Here is an 18802-nt window from a genome sequence, read left to right on the forward strand (position 1 = left end):
TTTAATAGCGAACTCACAGCAATGTAATCCAGTCAATATCGTCTGGTTATTTAAATAGAAGTAAAATCAACAAATCTAACTCAAAAATCCGTCTATATCTTAAAGCAAAGCAATTACCAAACAAAATAAAATTTTAATTGCGTAATTATACAAACTACGCTATGAGTTGGTTCGTCTCAAATCCCCAATATTATATATTTCCATACAAAAATCAGTTGGAGTTAATAAGCGCGTCGTATGCAAACCGAATTCCAATTTAGAGAACCTTGAGCAATCTCATTATTTGGAAGTCACACAAAAATGCTCAAAAAGTTTATCTCGTTAAATAAAAAATGGTTTTATCTTGTCAACGTCGATGATATTTCAGCCTGACCACGTAATAGTTTGTTTTTCTTATATATAGATATATATATTTTGTTAATAACTGCAATAATTATGATAAATGTTAACAAGAAAATTACAAAATCTGTTGCAGCATTAATATAAAAATTACACAATATTGCATGCATCTGCCGACAGGGCCAAACCTAACAACAGAATTTCCTACACCTACATATACAAATGCAGAGATTCTCTTTAGTGATTAATTATTGCTCGAATGTACGCTCGTTGCTTGAGATTCTATGCGTTCCCTTGGCCAATCCTCATTTTGGTATCATGACGCGCGCAATGCCTGGCAGGATTTCCGCCTGGAGTGGACCAAATTCAATCTGCTCACCATCCACTGTGATGATGCCGTGATTGTCGTGCGGCTCCAAACGGAACGCACGCACCTGCAGCACCTTCACATATTCATTGTTCTTCTCGGGCAGGTGAGTGCCGGTGCTCATGTTATATAAAAAGCTAAGCAGATGCGGACGGCTAATGCCGCCGCGTATTAATACCAAAAATATTTTGCCATCGTTCAATTGCGCTTTGGGTGCAAAGTGGCAATCCACGCCGAGATGCGTCTGATAAACGGCATGCATCATGATAAATTCTCCCTCCTCGACCAGCCAACCGGCGGCCTCGGGCAACGGTTCGCTCAGCGACGGTAGGATGCTACTTGGGCCGAAGTTATGCTGGTTCTGCTCCAATTCAGTAGCAGCTGCAGCCGACAGATCCGCAAATTCGCTTTCATCGGCCAAACTGTGATAAACACTCTCTGATATGGAATAATAGCAGCTGCGACGTGATCCGCCGGATAGCCAACTGTCGCAACGCGAACGAAACGACTGATTTATGGACGTTTCCAGTGAGATGACGTCCTCGAACTCTTGGGGCAAATACTCCGAAGAACGGTGACAGCTGGCAGTGGACAGCTTATCGATATGCACATTGCAGCTGCGACTGGACTGCATCTTTCGCAACTGTTCCGACTGCGGCAACAGCATGGACTGTGGCTCCTGCGTCTCATCCGCCAGAAGATAACTGATTTTCCCATTGTAAGTCCGCAAGTTGGCCAGGCGGTACAGCGTCCAAATAGTGAAGCGTTGATAGCCAAACATCCGTATGCACTCACTCTCGATATCCACGTCCGAGATGAGGCCCCAACCAATAGAGAGGAACGAAAACATAACACGATTTTGTAGCTCCACACGCACCGCATCCATGGGCGAGCTGCGACCGCTGATGGCAGTTAGAGCGGCACCCAGTACAGGATTGCTGAAATATGGTTCGCTGCAAACAGGCTCGAATCAGTTATTTAATCTGTATATATGCATATGGATCGCCTTCAAGAAGCAACTCACTTATAGCCGTGCGCTATGGAACGTGCCAGCCCATTGCCAGAGCCACAAGGAATAATGGCCAATGCTATGTTGTCCAGGACTTGGGCCCAATCTGCGCGGCGCAGCAGTCCGTTAACTATCTCGTGAAAAAGTCCGTCTCCGCCAACGGCTATTATAGTGCACCAGTCATCCAGGCGACGAGTGCTCATAAATTCGATTGCGTAGTTGGAATGCTTCGTTGCATACAGATCATAGGGTATCTCGGCTTCGTTGAGCACGGGTGCGACATGCATGTTGAACACCTCGCGTGCATTTCCTGACCCGGACTTGGGATTGAGCAGCACCAGGACGCGGCGACGTCGAGCCTCACCTATACGCTCCACAAATATGTCCTCTAGTGTTTGATTCAGCTGCCAGCGCAGAGCGCGATACCAGCGATCCGCCTCACGCATGTTATCCTCAAATGTGTCAAAGGAACGAAAGCGCAGAGTCAGCACAGTCCTCTCCCTGTGCAGGCTGCTACGCAAGCTTTTCTTTTTGAGAACGTAGGCAAACAAATACAAATAGGCGCTGCCATCGCCCACATCGCATGCATTCTCCTCCTTGCTGGCGGGGCTGCACTTGCTGGGCGTGCCGCCCTTGCGACTGGCCGCACCTGCTGGAGTGCCAGGATTGACGCAGGCACATCTACCCAGGTTGCGTGGCGACTTCTTCATGCGCATGCAGCGTGCTCCAACAATATCACATATCTTAACCGTCTGCTCCTTGATGATGACTCCGCTGGGCGACTCGCGTTGCAGGGTGAATCCTGTGGCGTCCAGGCGTACTCGAAATACGTGGCTTCCTTTGCGCTGACTGGTGTAAAAAGTGTCCGAAACATTGTGAAGGTCGTCGCCTGCCTTGTTGGGTGTGGAGATAGCGGAGCTCGTACTCCTCTCCTGAGATTTGCTCATGTTGGACAGAGATTCTCTTTTAGCAGCATTTTTTATTTACTTAATGTATATAAAACGCTGGGGCACTCCCGAATCGCTAAGAGTGGAAATTTTATTGGAAATGTTATCGATAATTTCATTCTTTTAAAAGGAAATATCGCATCTAACCGTTCTCAAATAATTACGTGTTTATGTTTGTAAACATCTCTCAAGATACCTAAAGCTACGCCAAGATATTACAGTATGTCTGCAGATATTGCTATATATGCAATTTTTCATTGCGAAAAACATGCTTCAATTAGAATTATTAAAATATTGCAAGTTTTCCTGAGCAGTTTTAATATAAAAGAAAAACGCAGCGTGACATTAATTTTCTCACAAAAAGAAAAAAAAAATGTGTTGATGAAAACAAAATGTTTACCTGAAGTCTGGATTCTCTTAACATCGAAAAATCACAAGATTCGTTTCGAGTCGCTCGTTTCTATATTTGAACAATCGAATTGCCACCACATAAGGCTATCACAGTGGACAGACGTCCAAATCGGTGTTGGAAAAGACTTTTCAGCCTTGTACTTATCGATTTTAATGGCAATCGAACTTAACTATGCCTTTTTTGTCGCTTGCCTACACTGAGCTCTAGCATGCGGTAGTGAAGTGAATTAATTACACACTTTTCGGGTTTTCTAAACAAAATTCGAGGTAGTGCAGTGTGCTTTATGTAATTTGAAGCAATTAGTATTTGCTACACAACACACACCCACACACCAATAATGACTAACAGCCTAGAGTTGGAGTGCTCAGCGCTGAAGGTAGCGCGTCATAAAATCGAACGCGTTGGTTGCGCATATTTTAACGCACGCCGCCAAATTGGCGATTCGAGCGGCGTCGAGCGCAGCGATTCCGATGAGAAATTGGCGGGCGCTGGCGAGGATGTCGACATAAGCTACCTCAAATCACTTGATCCCAAGGAATGGAAGGATCAGGATCACTACAGTGTTCTCGGCCTTGGCAAATTGAGGTGCGTTTCTATTTATCTTTCTGTGTGTGCGCGCGTGTGCGTGTTGTATGTGTGCGCCTGTATGTGTGCATTTGTGCGAGTGCACGTGTATTAACTGCGCGTTTTTTACACACAGATACGAAGCCAGCGATGATGATATTCGGCGGGCCTACAGACGGATGGTGCTGCTGCATCATCCGGACAAGCGGAAAGCCAAAGGCGAGGAGGTTATTACCGACGACGACTACTTCACATGCATAACAAAGGCCTACGAAATACTCGGTAGGTAGTCGATATCGAAATGCCTTTAGATAGTTGTATTTTTTTTTCCTTCAAGGTTGGAACATTAAGATATAGTATATTTTAATCACTATTATTTGCAAATTTAAGCTCACTTCTTAGTTATTACTATTAATCACTTTTTGTGACGTGTTTTCGAGAAAGTTTTACTGGCTAACATAACAAAGAGAGCGGATCAGTAGATCGAAAGCGTTTATTCTGAAACACAATTTTTTTGTATCTCGGTTAATACTATTGAAATTTGTGACATTTTCTATCATATTGTGGCTTGTAGATAAAAACCTAAATATATGACGACTACAATTATTAATTTAAAGTCTCAAATATTGCAGATACTTATAACGGTCTGAACAGATGAACCATGCCCGTCCAGTTTTAAAGCTATATATTTATGAATAATGAATAATACATCAGCCATAGAACAATCGCCTGAAAATTGATCACAAATCAGGTTTTTGCTAGCTAGGGTATTTCAGCTTCGGATAACTGTTCTTGTTAGTTCATGTTACGTCAGAATTCTCTATTTGCTTGTTAATATCTTAAAACAATTCTTACGTCAGCTTCAGCCTTTACACTTAATCAAATTAATCGATTAAATTCTAAGATCACAACAGCGAATAGATTGGAATTTATTTGCTGCCCATATGTTTGATATCCAAACTTATAAATCTTTATTGCAGGCACTTCAAAGACGCGCCGGAGCTACGACTCAGTAGATCCCGAGTTTGACGACGCTTTTCCCACGCAGACAGATATTGAGAGTAACTTCTTTGACTCGTTTAATAAGTATTTTAATTTGAATGCGCGCTGGAGCGAAAAGTCAAACGTGCCGCCATTTGGCGAGGTGGACGCCAAACGTGAGGAGGTGGAACGTTTTTACAATTTCTGGTACGATTTCAAGTCATGGCGCGAGTTCAGCTACCTGGATGAGGAGGACAAGGAGAAGGGTCAGGATCGCGACGAGCGTCGTTGGATCGAAAAGGAGAACAAAGTGGCGCGCATTAAGCGTAAAAAGGAAGAAATGACCCGCATTCGTGCTCTGGTCGATTTGGCTTACAACAATGACAAACGGATCCAAAGGTTCAAGCAAGAGGAGAAGGATCGCAAGGCGGCAGCTAAGCGAGCCAAAATGGATGCTGCTCAGGCCCAAAAGGCCGAACAGGAGCGAGCGGTGCGCGAAGCGGCGCTGGCCAAAGAGAAGGCTGATAAGGCCGAACAGAAACGCATCGAGCAGATACGCATTGAGCGCGAGCAGCAAAAGAAGGTGCTGAAAAAGGAGCGCAAAACGTTGCGCGACAAGGTAAAGGATTGCAAGTACTATGCCAAAAACGACAAGGATCAACTGAAGCACATGGAGGGTACCGAAAAGATATGCGAAACATTCAGTTTGTCGGAGCTGCAAGCTCTCAACAAGGCTATGGAAACAAAGGGCAGAGAATCCTTTGTTGCTGCGCTGCATACAGCCGAGCAAAAGATCGCCGCTGAGCTGGAGGAGCTCAACATGGCGCAGCAAAAGAAACAGGCGAACAACACGCCAAAACCGGTCGTTAAGGAGGTGAAAAAAGGTGAACTTTGGAGCAATGAGAATGTGCAGCTGCTGATCAAGGCGGTAAATCTGTTTCCCGCTGGCACCGCACAGCGCTGGGATGTCATCGCCACGTATATCAATCAGCATTGTAGTGCAGGTTCTGGTCAGGTGACTGCTCGCGATGTGCTGAACAAGGCAAAGGCACTGCAGAACAGTGACCACTCGAAGAGCACGCTTAAGACGCAGGCCAATGAAGCGGCCTTCCAGAGTTTCGAGAAATCAAAGAAGGAGGTCCAAATAACGAACGACATCACGTTCGGCGAATCCCCGGCGGAGAGTAAGGAGAATGTAAAACAGAATGGTGGCGATCATGTGGGCAATCTGCAGCAGCAGCAGCAACAACAACAGCAGCAGCAGCCGGAGCCCAAGCAAAATGGCAATGCTATGACGGCTCCAGCTGCCACACCCGCACCGACCACCAATGGCGTTGCATCGAAGACTTGGACAAAGGAGGAGCAGGCTTTGCTGGAGCAGGCAATTAAAACGTACCCGACAACAACGCCCGATCGCTGGGACTGCATTGCTGCCTGTATACCGAATCGCAGTAAAAAGGATTGCTTGCGTCGCGTCAAGGAGCTCGTCGAGCTGGTCAACTCCAAGAAGGAAGCGCAGGCGGCTGTCAAATGAGTGATACCACAACAACTGCTAATCTTTCCCTCCTCTGCCCTAGCTGCTGTGTCCAATATACATTTTATTTAAATAAATAAACCTTAAAAAGTTTGAACGTTTAGCGAAAAGTTACATTCAACCGATTTTTTGCATTTCAAACCCGGAAAGCTATCGATATTTCATCAATCGATATGACCGCCATCGATAGTTGTGCTCAAGTTCTGTTTTTCCACTTGAACATGAAAAAAATTTAGTTTTTTATGCTTTATGCTGCATGTCTCCACGGAAATGATTTTGAATAAAGAATAATGTACTTTATTGACAAACTCATTTCATGTGAAAAAGCTAAAGCTATCGACAGTGAAAAAGCCAAAACTATCGATAGTGACAGAAAAATTAAACTATTAATACTAACGATAGACCGACAAATCGATATCCGTCGTATTTTTTTCTGCTGTAGATGCTGCGTCCGGGAAACCTCAAGTCTTTCCACGCAAATGTCCAGTTTTATGTCTGCTCTGCAACGCGTCGTCCGCCGCTTAATTTCAGATCAAATGCCTGCGGATTAGCCAGCGGATCCAGGTCGGCAAATAGTTCCAACCAGGGATTGGCGTTGGAGCTGCTGTTGCTCTGCTGGCTCTGTTTGTTGTTCGTTTTGGGCGGAGCCGCAGCAACGGGCGACATGGTGCTCGGCGTGGGCGCCTGTTGCTGTGTAAACATGCGCGCCCAGAATTTATTATTGCTGCTGGTGTCCAACAACGGGGTCTCGAGAAGCGGCGCCTCAATAAGCGGACTTTCCTCCAGCTGCTTGGACAGCTCAATGAGCAACGTTTCGTTGTCACCGCAGGCATTAGGCGGCGCGGGCGTGTCTTCTGTGGGCGGCTGCGGCTCGGACTTTGGCTTGTCTTGGTATTCTTCCTGCAAACAAAAAGACAAATAATACAGTTTGCATAAAGTCTTATTATTATAGTTTAGCAAAATACCGCAAAGAATAAAGATTGATCTTTGTCGACTGCCTCAATGGGCACTGTATCCGGGGCATCGGCGCCCTCGTTTTGGGACAGTTCCTTGAGCACACAAAAGTCGTACTTGGGCTTCACCACCAGCGCATTGGAAATGGTCTGAAAGGTGGAGGCAGCTTTTTGGGCAAAGTTCTTCAGTTCAGCCAAATAGGCGACCAAGGCATGTGAATACATATTACAGCGTGCAGCGGCCAGCAGATCAATCTGTGTGGAAAGGGCGTAGTTCAGTAGGAAAACTAAGTTAGCTCTTCAGGAAATCAAGGCACCTTTTGTATGGAGTCCATGGAGTAGCCGTCAAAGTTATGCTTGGCGGCGCGCACATGAGCCTGAGCGGTGCGAAATTTGTCCAGACCCTTGCCAGTATCGGGGTCCATGTCCTGGCTGGCCGTGCTCTTCATCCAGGACAACGCAGCGCGGTATTCGGTGCGCTCCTTTTCCATGGTCTGTAACGTTAGCTCCGTGTCCTTAACAGCGCGACACCGATACACGTCCACCTCGTGCTGCAGGCGCAATAGCGGAACACGGACGCACATTCGCTGCTGTCCTGCAAAGGACATGGCCTTGCCCGTGTTCGTGATGCTGCCGCCCGTCGTTTTGCTGCGTTTACCCGCCTCCTTGAGAAAACGCCCAAACACGCACTCCTCCTGCGACAATATGCACAGGCGCTCCTGGTATTGGTCAATGATTTTGCATAGTTCCGTGCTGGTGTCACTAATCGATTTGAACACCTCGATTTTGGCGTCTAGCTCAGCGTCTGAGGATATTATGTGCTTGTCCTCTTTGCTGCCCAGCTTGCGCTGGACGACCTTCTTGGTTATCCAGTATTGGTGCTGTACCTCCGACTTTAACATATTTTAGGTTCAATTTCACTGTGAGCTGAAAAAATTTCTGCTACGAAAGATAAAGCACACACCAAAATGAACGTTATGCGCCGACGCAAAATCCAAGTATATTGGCGTTGCCACACTGCTAAATAACAGTCAACTTTTGATTTGACAGAGCTAGTACACGAGCAACAGAAGGAAGGTTTACAAGGTAACGCCAATTCGGTTGCTATTTCAGCTGGTGGAAAAGTTGACAACAAACTGGTAAATAGCTTTATAAATAAGTAAGTTTTTGGTTTGTTTTCTATTGTATTGTTTTACAAATATTGTTGAGAAATAGTTTCAATTGTCTGTAAATTATGAGTCTGGCAAGCCCATGAGTATACACTAAAAAATACCAAGTAACGTAAGCACTTTAAAATTGCCATTGTGAGTTTAACATTGGAGTTTACAGATGTATCTACTGCATTTTATAACTGTAACCGTCTCTTTCAAAGAGCACACGACGTGCGCTCGCTTTGCATTTTGTTGTTGCTTTCGTTTGGCGCTGCATTTGACCGCGCGCCGCATACATTTTGCATAGAACACGCTGCGCTTCGTACGGCATCTGTCTTGACATTATTTTAAAGTACCAATATTTGTGCAAGTGTTTTTTTGATGCGTTCGCGTCGCGCGCGCTTTCGTGTTTGTGCCGTGTGTGCGTGTGAGACAGGGCTAAAGTTCGACTATGACGGCAATTGCAATTGAAAGCGACACATATATACGGCCATATCGCTAATTCGCTGGACAGGTAAGCTAAAGTTGCAACGAGTTACAGTTACTTTCAGCTTGTTGTCGGGATGCTATTGCACAGGCTCACGCACATACACACACACACACACGCAGTAGAAGCTGAAGAAGAAAGTGAACAAGTGTGTGCGAATGTTTCTGCTTCTTGTGCAGCAGCAGCGGCATCAGGGGCTACCTAACCAAAACGGGTTGGGAGTTGGAGCTTTGCCACCTGCAGAAATGACAGCGTCTGGCAACTTCACTGGCTGCGTGGGTGTGCGTGTGTGTGTGTTTGAGCCCTGCTCAAATTGATTGTTCATTTTGTTATGAAGATTATGTCTATCCGCCTGTTAGCACCAACAGTGCGTGACCCGCGCCTTGGAACACTTGAGTTTTTAAACTGATTGCATTAACAATTAGATGCGGCTCTGCGCGCACACACCAAAAACCACAACAACAGCAGCAACAACAAAAGAAACAATCAGAATTGGAATTAAAACGAAAAGGTCATCCACGGGCACTTGCCGGCCGCAGGTCTCAGTTAAAGCTTAATGGGCACAGCGCGAGGTTTTTTACATGCCAAAAAAAAAAACAAATAAAATAAGAAAAAAATCTCAGGCCGCCGCTCGTTACAGACCCGTTATTGCTGCTGTTGTTGTTGTTGTTGGTTTTTCCAGCTTCAAAGCCGCGCTCCGCCTTGGGCCGGCGGCGCTGCGCAGTCGCATTTAACAATTGTTATTGAAACGAGCAACAACAACTACAAAGATTTCACTGCGGCAACTGCACTTGACGCTGACACACTTGTAGCTGTTGCTGCTGCTGTTGTCAACGCCTGGTCACATTAATCAAAAGCGCTTCGATTGCACTCGATTGCCGAGCAGCACGTTATCGATATCAAAGCTTTACTCTGATCTCTTGCTCTCCCTATCGCACGCGTTATGTATATGCATAAAATCTCATGCATGACGTTGCCAGCTACAAAGAGAACGACAACAACAACAATCCGAATGCTTTTTTGCATTTTTCTCACAGGCCGCAAAAAGACGTCTTACAAAAAAATACGAGAAAATTTTTACAAATATCTGCGCATACATAATTTTTGCTATCTTTGTTGTTGTTCTTGTTGTTGTTGTTGTTGTTGGTTGTATCAAGTTACTTTTGGTTGTTGCTCTGCTCTCATTTGCATGCAGAGTTGTGCATATTTGCTGTTGTTATTGTTTTAGTTGTTGTCGTCGTCGTTTTTCCACTGATTATTTTTTGTGTCGCCGCACGGCGTTGCTGCAACTAAATTGGCCTTAATTGGCTGCCTTTTTGCTGCCAATTTTTGTTGCCGCTGTTATCGGTCGTTGGTCGTTGCCGGCCGGCCACTTGTGGCATGCAGCAATTTTTTTCTTTCGATTTCTTGTATTTGTTGTTTTTACTTTTATTTGTTGCGCTTTTTTGATTTAATTAGGCAGCAGCAGTTTTCATTATTGTTTGCAAATTGTGGGAAAAATCAGTGAGCCAAAAAACGCATTTCGAGAATTTATAGCGCCTGGCTGGCTGGTTGACTGCATTTTATAGCCGGTTGCATAATTCAGTTTCAGTCGCAGCCGAAACTGAGCTCAAAAACAAGCCAATAAATCAAAAAGCCATTCTCAAGCCAACGGCAACAACGGCTGCTGCAAGTGCTGCGGCCACAACAAGCTGGGCTCGACTGTAAGATACCCTATGCCTGGCAGAAACAATTCTAATTGCTTTTGCTTAGCTAAAAGCCAAGTGCATCTCATGACTTATTGACTTTTAAGCTCAGAGCATAGACCCCTTAATGGTAATGATGCTTTACAGGGTATGACAGCAGCACCAGCATTTACAATAAGCGGCCCGTATTCAGAGCATGTCAATGCAGCTATCTCATACGAGCACTCCATATGTACTTATGTGGGCTATGGTAATGTTAGCCAGCCCACCCCTGCGGCCAGCTGCAGCCCCCTACCCCCTGCACCCAAACACACACACACACAAACACACGCTCTCAGAAATGACTACAACATTTACCGTTTGGCAAGGTCTGTCAGGCCAGACCAGCTGGGTCTCCGGCTCGGATTCTTGCCCACCCATTGCACAATCTCAATCTGTGCGCCGTGTGTGTGTGTGTGTGTGTGTGTGTGCTCTGTCAATAGGCCAGTGCCTAGTTTATTGAGTCGTCTGGGAGGGTTTGTTAACTGTCATGCCCACGTGACGAGGCCAAGCAGCCAGGCAGGCAAATAGCCAAGCAGCCAAGCAGCCAAGCGGCCAAGTGGCCAAGTGTCCAAGTGGCAACTCATATGTTTTTTTTAAACTATTTTTTTTTTGTATTTTCTGTGTTTTATTTTTGCATTGTCTCCGTCTCATGTCGCCAAGTGTCGCTGATTAAATTTCAATTTGAGTTGCTGCCTCAAGTGGCAGCCGGAGCGGAAGCGGCAGCTGTATATCAATGCTTCGTAATGAGCTGGGCAACTGATTTGACCCAATTGGCTGCCCACCTCTCGAAACACACACACACACACACACACACACGTACACACATAAACTCGTACACCTGAGGCCTCCTACATGAGCACCCGATTGACCCAGTAAAAAGCCTTGCCAGTGGCCACTGGCCACCATCGCCTCAGCCTGCTGGCTGCAGCCTCCCCTTTCGTCGGCTGGACTTAAATATAGCTATCAGCTTTAAGTGGCTGCCAGTGCTTGGCAAATTTATTGAATCTCATTGGGAGCAGCTTTCTATACTTTCTCAGTGCTTGAGCCGATGCGGAAGATGGAAGTGAAAAGTGCGCCAAGCAAATCAAAAACCAATGCAAATCTATCGCACGCTGCTCGACTCAACTCGACTTGGCTCGGATCTGCTCTGCTCTGCTCCGATCCCCAAATGAAAACATTTCAAAGGCATCTCACGGATGCGTCGCGACGCGTTGCGGCTTTTGCGGTCGCACAAATATTTACATACATATTGAGTTATAGCCGATGGATTTATAGAGACATTAAAGATGTGGAGAAAAAAGTGCGTGGCTGGCGTTTTAATTAACCCATAAGCTCAACTGGCCAATTACTTTGGACTTTGTCGGATTGTTGCAGCCACCGGCGGACGGGGTGGCGGGTTAGCGGGTTGGCGGGTTGGTGTTGCAAGCACAATTTGCGCCATGACTTTCACTTTCAGCACTGAGATGCATACAGGAGCTCCACACAGGGGTTAGATAGCGCAGTGCAGACTCTTTTGCAGTCTGGGTTAATGAGGATGCCACATTGCTGCACATTTCGTGCCCAGCCCCTCTCGCCTGCTCGTTTGCGGCGTTGCACATTTGTCTTGCAACAAAAACAAAAACAAAAAAAACTATGGCAGCCGCTTTCATGTAATTTATTTGTTTATTGTCTTGGCCGGCCTACACCCACCCCAGCAGCTGTTGTTACACTTGCACTTGCCAGTGCCTTCTCCAACTTACTTATCTGTGCTGTTACCTGTCCACCTTGCGCCGCCCCATCACCCACCTTGCGGCTCGTTAGCTGAAGATGAACAAGTTTGTACTGTTTTTTCTTTTTCACGTTTCGACTCTATTTTATTGCTCTGCCCAGGAAACAAGCAATTTTTCATTGTTGTTGTTGCTGTTGTTGCCGTTGTGGCGTCCTACTATTCTCTCGCCCGCACAACTCATGCGAGCCGCCTAATTAGCCGAGGGCTGTTTTGGGGCAACTGCCAGAGAGGTCTATGCCTCTTATACCATTTTCCAGCGTTTCGCTTGCTTCACTTGTTTCGCTTTCGTTCTCACAACAGTAAACGAATTTCCCAACTTTTTCACATCCACATGTGCTTATTCGGAACTGTTTCCTGTGATTCACAAACACACACACAAACACACACACTCTGATCTACAACCACAACAACAACAACAGAGTTACTCATACGATTCCTGGCTGCTCTTAAGCTCCTGACTGTGGCGACTCACCTAACGCTCAGCCTGGCTCAGCGCATTTCCAGGAAACGGCATTTCCTCTCAGCAGCCAGTTGCAAGTTGCCAGCATCCAGCCAGCAGCCAGGCTTAAATTTGAACGCCTTGCTGAGACTCTTGAGTAACAAAGACGACGTATTGCCCTTGTTGCTTGGTAAGCGAATGACGATATAGGAGCTAATATTTTGGATGAGCTGCCCAACAAGTAAGTTTGGGCAATATTAAAATGTCTCTGATATTTATAGAAATATTAATTTGATGAATTTCGAATATCGAGAAGTTTTAGTTAGTCAGTTTTTATGAAACTTGCAATGTTTAAAGATATTTTTGGTAAGCCGAATCTACGACCTTTTGTTCGGGTTTGAGGCTGAGGTGTATCTTAATATCTTTAATAGTTAGTAATAATTAGTAAATCACACTTGAAAGCTGCCTAAGTAAAAGTTTCGAACCAGCTTCCTGCCTTTAAATGCGGTTCTTGAACCTAGTTTTCCACATCCATGAACCCTGGGGTTTCATAGATTTTAAGTTTTATTAACTATCCCAAGCCCTACATATTATAGTGTGCTATATTTTTTCTAAACTTAAAAAATTCTCATCTAGCAAACATGAGTAGACAAAGTATAAGTTTGGGTCACAAGTTATTTATGCTTGGGGTCTGTTCACGTAAATTTTGTTGAAAACAACAATATGTTTCGGGTCGGATTGAGGTAAAGGCTGCTTTCATGATAAGAAATATGTTTGAATCCGGATTGGTTCTGTTAGCAATTGTTTTGCAGCCCAGGCTTATGTATTTAATTATTCGATTCTAATATAATTGAAAAAGAAAGTACATACATATATAAATATGTATTTTACTTATCCCGTCAAAGCTTCTAAACATTAAAAATATTATTGGATTATTAAAGACGGACAGCCTATCTTTAGGCACACTTTATTGATAAATCTTTGTTGATTTTATTTAATACTTTAACAAAGTACATTTTCTTTTTGAAATTGAGAATTTCAAAGCAAAGCCTTAGCAGACAATCACGCGCCAAGTAGTTGCCTTAGCTGACGTACTAACTTCTCAAGTGTATCGCATCTTCGACTTGTCTAACTCATCTTTCATTTTGTTATTGTTTGTATATGGCCGTAAGAGCTGGTTGAGTCATATGCAAGACCTGGCCAGAACACGCTGAGCGTTGTCGTCGTCATCATCTTTGCAGAAAACTTGATTTAACTGTCTGTGTATGTGTGTGTGTGTGTGTGCAAAGTTGTTGCAAGTTGGGTTTTGTTGTAGGTTGCATTCTGTTTTGTTTTGTTTTGCTTTTTGGTTTATTGTTGTTTTTGGCCCGGTTAGTTGGTGCTTTGAACGTTTCTCACATGATTAAGCCAGATTGCTTACAGCTTGTTGGCCCCGCAGATCGGCAGATCTTGTGCAGCGCTCTGCCTTTTCGCCAGATGCATTATTGTTTGCCTATTTATAGCGCGTTCGCATCTTGGACTTTGACTCCCTTCGGTTAAGAACTCATGGGCCCATGACGCAGCGCCTTTGGCTATGCATTTGGCTAGCACCGATTGCTGTTACGATTTAACAACATACAAATGCACTCGAGGAGGCTGTTGCCTGGGTTCAAGCATTGTTTAATGCCAAAGTGCTGGAGCCGAAGAAGAAGCAGCTCGTGCCCGCATACAGCATACAGAGTGCAATGACGAAATCACAGTCACTTGAATTCGGTTGGCTCCATGTCTTGTGTTCGTTCTTGTGCCATGTGGTCTCAATTGCAAAATGCAAATATCAACAATGAAACAAATTTTCATTATTTGCCTGACAAAATGTTGCGCCAAATGGGCAAACAACAGATGCCTCGATAGATGTTACCTTGATGTATGTACATGCCAATATACATATGTACATATTCACCCCGGCACGCACCCCGTTGTGCAATTGATGTATGGTTGACCTAGTCGAGTGTTTGTTGCTGCTGGCTGCTGGCTGTTGGCTGCTTTTGGCATTCTTAAGTCTCTTTGATTCAATTTATGCTAATTGCTAATTGCATAATAATTCAATTGAACCAACCGCAGCCGCAGTTAGCGACTAGTCAGCCACATTTCCGCATTGTTAAGCAGCCGCTGCTAAAAACTGCTCCAGCTTGCCGCTGCTGCTGCTGCTGCTGCTGCATCTGCATTCAATTCAATTACACAATTTCTGTTGGCTCTTTGGTAATGCAAATTTTGTTTCCTCGCTGCTGCAGTTGCTCTTTAATTAAAGCCACAAAGATTTTTTGCTTGGTCCGGCGATTTGATCATTAAAAACACTTTATAACTGGCTCGCCAGCCAGCCATTTGGTTCTTCTCGCCCTCCCTCTTTTCTCTCTCTGTCTCTGTCTGTCTATCTAGCCAGCCCACTGGGCGTATGGTTTATGCACAACGTGTGCTGATTACTCATACGCCCCTTTGCAACTGACCTAACATTTATTTTAAATCATTAGCACAGGGCATTCTCACTTTCGTAACCAGTTGGTTATGCCAAAAATTGGCTGCATACAGAATCTTAAAGGGTCCTAAAAGAAAATATTAAAAAAAATAAAAAAAAAATTTAAAAGAATATGGTATTCCCAAAATAGTTAAACAAATATTAAACAAAATTTACATGAAAAGCTTAAAATTAAAAAATATTAATTAATTTAGTTCAAAAATACTTTGCAAACTCTTTTGAACTTAGAAAAATTGTCAAAAAGATAGAAAAACCGCAACTAAGTTAAAAAGCATATTACAAACTGGTTTGAGCTTTGCAAAATTCTTGAAATAAAGCAAAACAATTTTAAATATTTATTTTGAAACCAAAACTATAAACAATTAATTATTTGGTAATGAAAAGTTGCCCCCAAATTTTTTTGGTATCATTTATTTGGCTAAAAAAGTTTTTGAAACATGCTTGTTATGACATTCTTTGAGTAAAGAGAAAAGCCAGCACATATCTTAAATTATTTGTATATTTAAAAAACTTTAGCAAGCCAAACTTTTTTGAGTGCGTTGACAATGCAGTAAAATAGCTATCTAAAACCATGTAGCTAGCATGCAGTCCCAAAAAAAAATAACCCTCGGTGTGCCACTATATCATTTAATAACCATAGCAACAATCAGCTAAACAATTGTATTGTAAAAAAAAAACTCTTTTGTTTATATTCAAGAAGATGTTCAAGGGCATAAACGTTTCGGTGCATTGAGCTTGGCTTTTTGTTACAGCACAAACAAAGACAACAACAGCAACTACAACAACTAAATGCAAAAAGAGACAATAACAAGAATAGTTGTTAATTTTCACTTAGTCAGCCCGAAAAGGTAGAGAAGCAAAAAGCTGAACAAAAAACCAATTTCAACATTTCCATTTTCAAGTTCATGGCTAGAAGCAAACGAACAACAACGACGCGTCGATAGCTGCAATTTTTGAATTAGCCAAATTACTATTATTTGGCGCAGCGCACACACAGATACAATCATATATACATATATATATATATATATATATGCACAGCACAGATACACGTACTTATAGATACACTCGAAAATTTGTTAGCCTTGCCTGTCTGGCCTCGACCGTTGTGTGGACCCTTGGCCAGGGTGCTGGCTTTTACGTGCTGAATGATTTAATGTCCTTTTTGGCAGCCACGTCACACCTTACCCCCTCCCCTATACCCCAACAGCTGTGGGGTAGCTTACCCTAAACTATCCTATTCTAGCCATTGCAGTTGAACATTTTTGTCTAGACTGCGGCAAATGAACTTTTTTTGTTTGTTGTTTTTTCGGGTCCTCAAAAAGTGAGTTTTGTTTCGTATCGTTGGGCTTACGGTTAGGGCCGGGAACACGCCAGTCCCCGCGGGTTCGCTGAAGGACCTTCATACGTTCATTTCCGCTACGGCTTTTCAATTTATCGCGCCGCGACATTTTGCGCTTAACTCTTGCGTGTTTCATTGTCGGTTTTGGCTTTCGACTTTTGTTTTCCTTTTGCATGCAGCAACATTTTTAGACAAAATGATAAAAATTTTAATTTCATTCGAAAGCGGATTTTCGCGTCGCGATTTCGTTGCTGCACTTGGTGTGTTGACTTTTCTTTTGTGTGGGCGCAAGGGGGCACATGGCCAGGGTCACAGGGTTCACAAGAGTTGAGTTTTTGAATGCTCTGCACTAGAGGGCATTTGTATTTTAATTAGTATAACGAAAGGTTAGCATCTCATGTACTTCAAAAAGACGTTATCGTATCAGGATTCGATAAGTTATCGATACCATCTGCTGCATTATTATCGATATTCATCGATAAAAAGTGCACAAAAAGTATTTCATTGTTCCTAAAACCAATCGATCGCTTTAGATTGTCGATCAAAATTATTTATCGATTAACAACAGTTCTTTTATTGGAGTTTTCGTAGCCTACACTTTTTATTGCAAACCTCACCCGGTTGGGTCGATTCACAACTCGTTTTGACTTCGGCATTATTTTGACTAGGGTATCTACTAGTTGAGCATAGCCGTCGCTAACATTAATAATTGTTTTTGCTATTTAGCCCGCATTGCTTTCTGATATTTGCGTGCCTGTAACTGAACTTCAAAGCCAGCGATGCGCATAAGGCCGATAAGGTTGCAAAACTGAAAACTAAAGACTGGGGCAAGGGTTGCATTGCATAAGCACATCAATCGTTGGACCAGACAGGCCGGTAGGAAGAGAGTTAAATATGGGCAGACTGCAACGGCGACGGGAACGGCTGAGAGGGACGTTTGCCGCAGGCCGTACATCATGCAGAGTATTGGCCACTGGCGCTGGAGCTGGGCCCAGACACACCAGTGTCTAAGCCGCTCATAACAACTGGCAATTAAAGTTCATGAATTGACAAGAAATTCACAATAAAATCAGCCACAATTATGGGCATAAAAAAGAAGACAATCAATCCGGCTGGCAAGGTGGGTGAGGCATTAGTTGGATTGAAATGGACGCACTTGGCTCGGATTTCACATTCTCCGAAAGAAATGCTATGGCAAATCTTGGGCCATGATTGGCCAATAATTCAAGTCGAGAAATACAAACAATATTTATCTGTATGTTTGCAAACGCGAATGGGTTTTGAAGGTAACCCAAGTGACTCCAAAAATAAAATTAAATTGCGCACAAGTTGCGATTAAGGTCAGCTCAGCTGCTTGACCTGATTCGTAGTGCTGCACAACAACAATTTACAAAGAACAACTACAACACAATGGCAACAACAATAAGGAAAGCTGAATTCGCAATTTAATTACAAACGGAAACAAATTAATTTCGAACAATTGAAATGAGCCACATTATTAGCAAGCCCCAAAAATAAAAGACCAAAAAGCACAAAACAAAAAACTATGCATAATGATGATGATGATGGTCTTGATGATGATGCTGATGACGATGCTGCTATTGCAGAAAACGAGCTGAAGATTTAGCAGTCTCCATGGTCTTACCGAAAGTGCAATGCCAGCCCATGACTTGGACTTCAACTCCAACTCTCGACTTCGTTTGCTATGCTCATACATTTTTGCAGTCTGTTTTAAATGTTGATGCTGACTTAGGGCAAACAACAATTGTTGTTGTTGCAGTTGTTGTTGTGCTGTCGGAATAAGCAATGCAACATGCTGCGATTTTGGCCAAATTGAACGTTCAGTTAGCTGTCCAAATGGACAATGTGTGCGGTATGTGTAGCAGTCAGGTTATGTTTATTCTGGCGTTGCAATTAAGATTGCCAAGTCTGAGGTCTAAGAATGATTTATATAAAATTTCTATGTATGGTATTTCCTTTTCATTTACATAAAATTGTCAATTAACATGTATTTTTTCGCAAATTCTTGTTATGACTTTTGGTAACTATGCAATTCGCATATTACTTTAATGTCAGATAAATTCCCTGCTTCCTCGTGCTAACTCACACTAGACACTTGCTCTTAATCAGAATCTATGCAAATTTTTTTCAGAGGAAGTCTGTGGTTTTTTTCTAAGGTGTGTATTGTTTGTCTAAACAGTATATTAAAAACGCAATTATAGACTTAAAAAGCACGGGAAACAATTAAAAAACAAGTAAATCGATTTTGT

General features: G+C 43.5%; 4 protein-coding genes across 5 annotated transcripts in view; 2 read left to right on the forward strand and 2 right to left on the reverse strand.

The window, feature by feature from the left end:
- Positions 1-336: 336 nt before the first annotated feature.
- On the reverse strand, positions 337-2738 carry Sk2 (Sphingosine kinase 2). Its single transcript, XM_064689862.1, has 2 exons — positions 1731-2738; positions 337-1659 (listed from the first exon to the last, which is right to left on the reverse strand). Exons 1-2 carry the CDS (start codon positions 2660-2662, stop codon positions 645-647), a joined length of 1947 nt encoding a protein of 648 aa, XP_064545932.1. The 5' UTR covers positions 2663-2738; the 3' UTR covers positions 337-644.
- Positions 2739-3251: 513 nt separating this feature from the next.
- On the forward strand, positions 3252-6267 carry LOC135433685 (dnaJ homolog subfamily C member 2). Its single transcript, XM_064689863.1, has 3 exons — positions 3252-3659; positions 3775-3920; positions 4619-6267. The coding sequence occupies exons 1-3, from the start codon at positions 3412-3414 to the stop codon at positions 6151-6153; spliced, it is 1929 nt and encodes a 642-aa protein (XP_064545933.1). The 5' UTR covers positions 3252-3411; the 3' UTR covers positions 6154-6267.
- Positions 6268-6427: 160 nt separating this feature from the next.
- On the reverse strand, positions 6428-8197 carry ICA69 (islet cell autoantigen 1-like protein). The gene is made up of 3 exons (XM_064689870.1): positions 7424-8197; positions 7119-7361; positions 6428-7053 (listed from the first exon to the last, which is right to left on the reverse strand). Exons 1-3 carry the CDS (start codon positions 8006-8008, stop codon positions 6643-6645), a joined length of 1239 nt encoding a protein of 412 aa, XP_064545940.1. The 5' UTR covers positions 8009-8197; the 3' UTR covers positions 6428-6642.
- A 230-nt stretch (positions 8198-8427) lies between these two features.
- knockout (Stork-head domain-containing protein knockout) overlaps positions 8428-18802 on the forward strand; it is a 59284-nt gene continuing 48909 nt past the window's right edge. The window contains exon 1 of one of the 2 annotated variants that reach the window (XM_064689859.1): positions 8428-8771. The gene's annotated coding sequence lies outside the window, so the exon portion shown is untranslated. The remainder of the gene's footprint in view (positions 8772-18802) is intronic. The other variant, XM_064689860.1, reaches the window with a different exon arrangement.

Source organism: Drosophila montana, unplaced genomic scaffold (assembly GCF_035044405.1).
Source record: "Drosophila montana isolate Dmon_TW-CO22-7 unplaced genomic scaffold, ASM3504440v1 contig_3218_1, whole genome shotgun sequence".
In the NCBI taxonomy this organism is placed as follows: Eukaryota; Metazoa; Arthropoda; class Insecta; order Diptera; family Drosophilidae; genus Drosophila; species Drosophila montana.

Bases quoted from the DNA above. Each gene is read 5' to 3' on its own strand.
- Sk2 (XM_064689862.1), bottom strand. From the start codon at position 2,662: ATGAGCAAATCTCAGGAGAGGAGTACGAGCTCCGCTATCTCCACACCC. The intron at 1,660-1,730 runs GTGAGTTGCTTC...GCCTGTTTGCAG, and splicing joins TCCATAGCGCACGGCTATAA to CGAACCATATTTCAGCAATC.
- ICA69 (XM_064689870.1), bottom strand. From the start codon at position 8,008: ATGTTAAAGTCGGAGGTACAGCACCAATACTGGATAACCAAGAAGGTC. The intron at 7,362-7,423 runs GTGCCTTGATTT...CTTTCCACACAG, and splicing joins CCATGGACTCCATACAAAAG to ATTGATCTGCTGGCCGCTGC. The intron at 7,054-7,118 runs GTATTTTGCTAA...TTTTGTTTGCAG, and splicing joins ATCAATCTTTATTCTTTGCG to GAAGAATACCAAGACAAGCC.
- LOC135433685 (XM_064689863.1), top strand. From the start codon at position 3,412: ATGACTAACAGCCTAGAGTTGGAGTGCTCAGCGCTGAAGGTAGCGCGT. The intron at 3,660-3,774 runs GTGCGTTTCTAT...TTTTACACACAG, and splicing joins CTCGGCCTTGGCAAATTGAG to ATACGAAGCCAGCGATGATG. The intron at 3,921-4,618 runs GTAGGTAGTCGA...TCTTTATTGCAG, and splicing joins AAAGGCCTACGAAATACTCG to GCACTTCAAAGACGCGCCGG.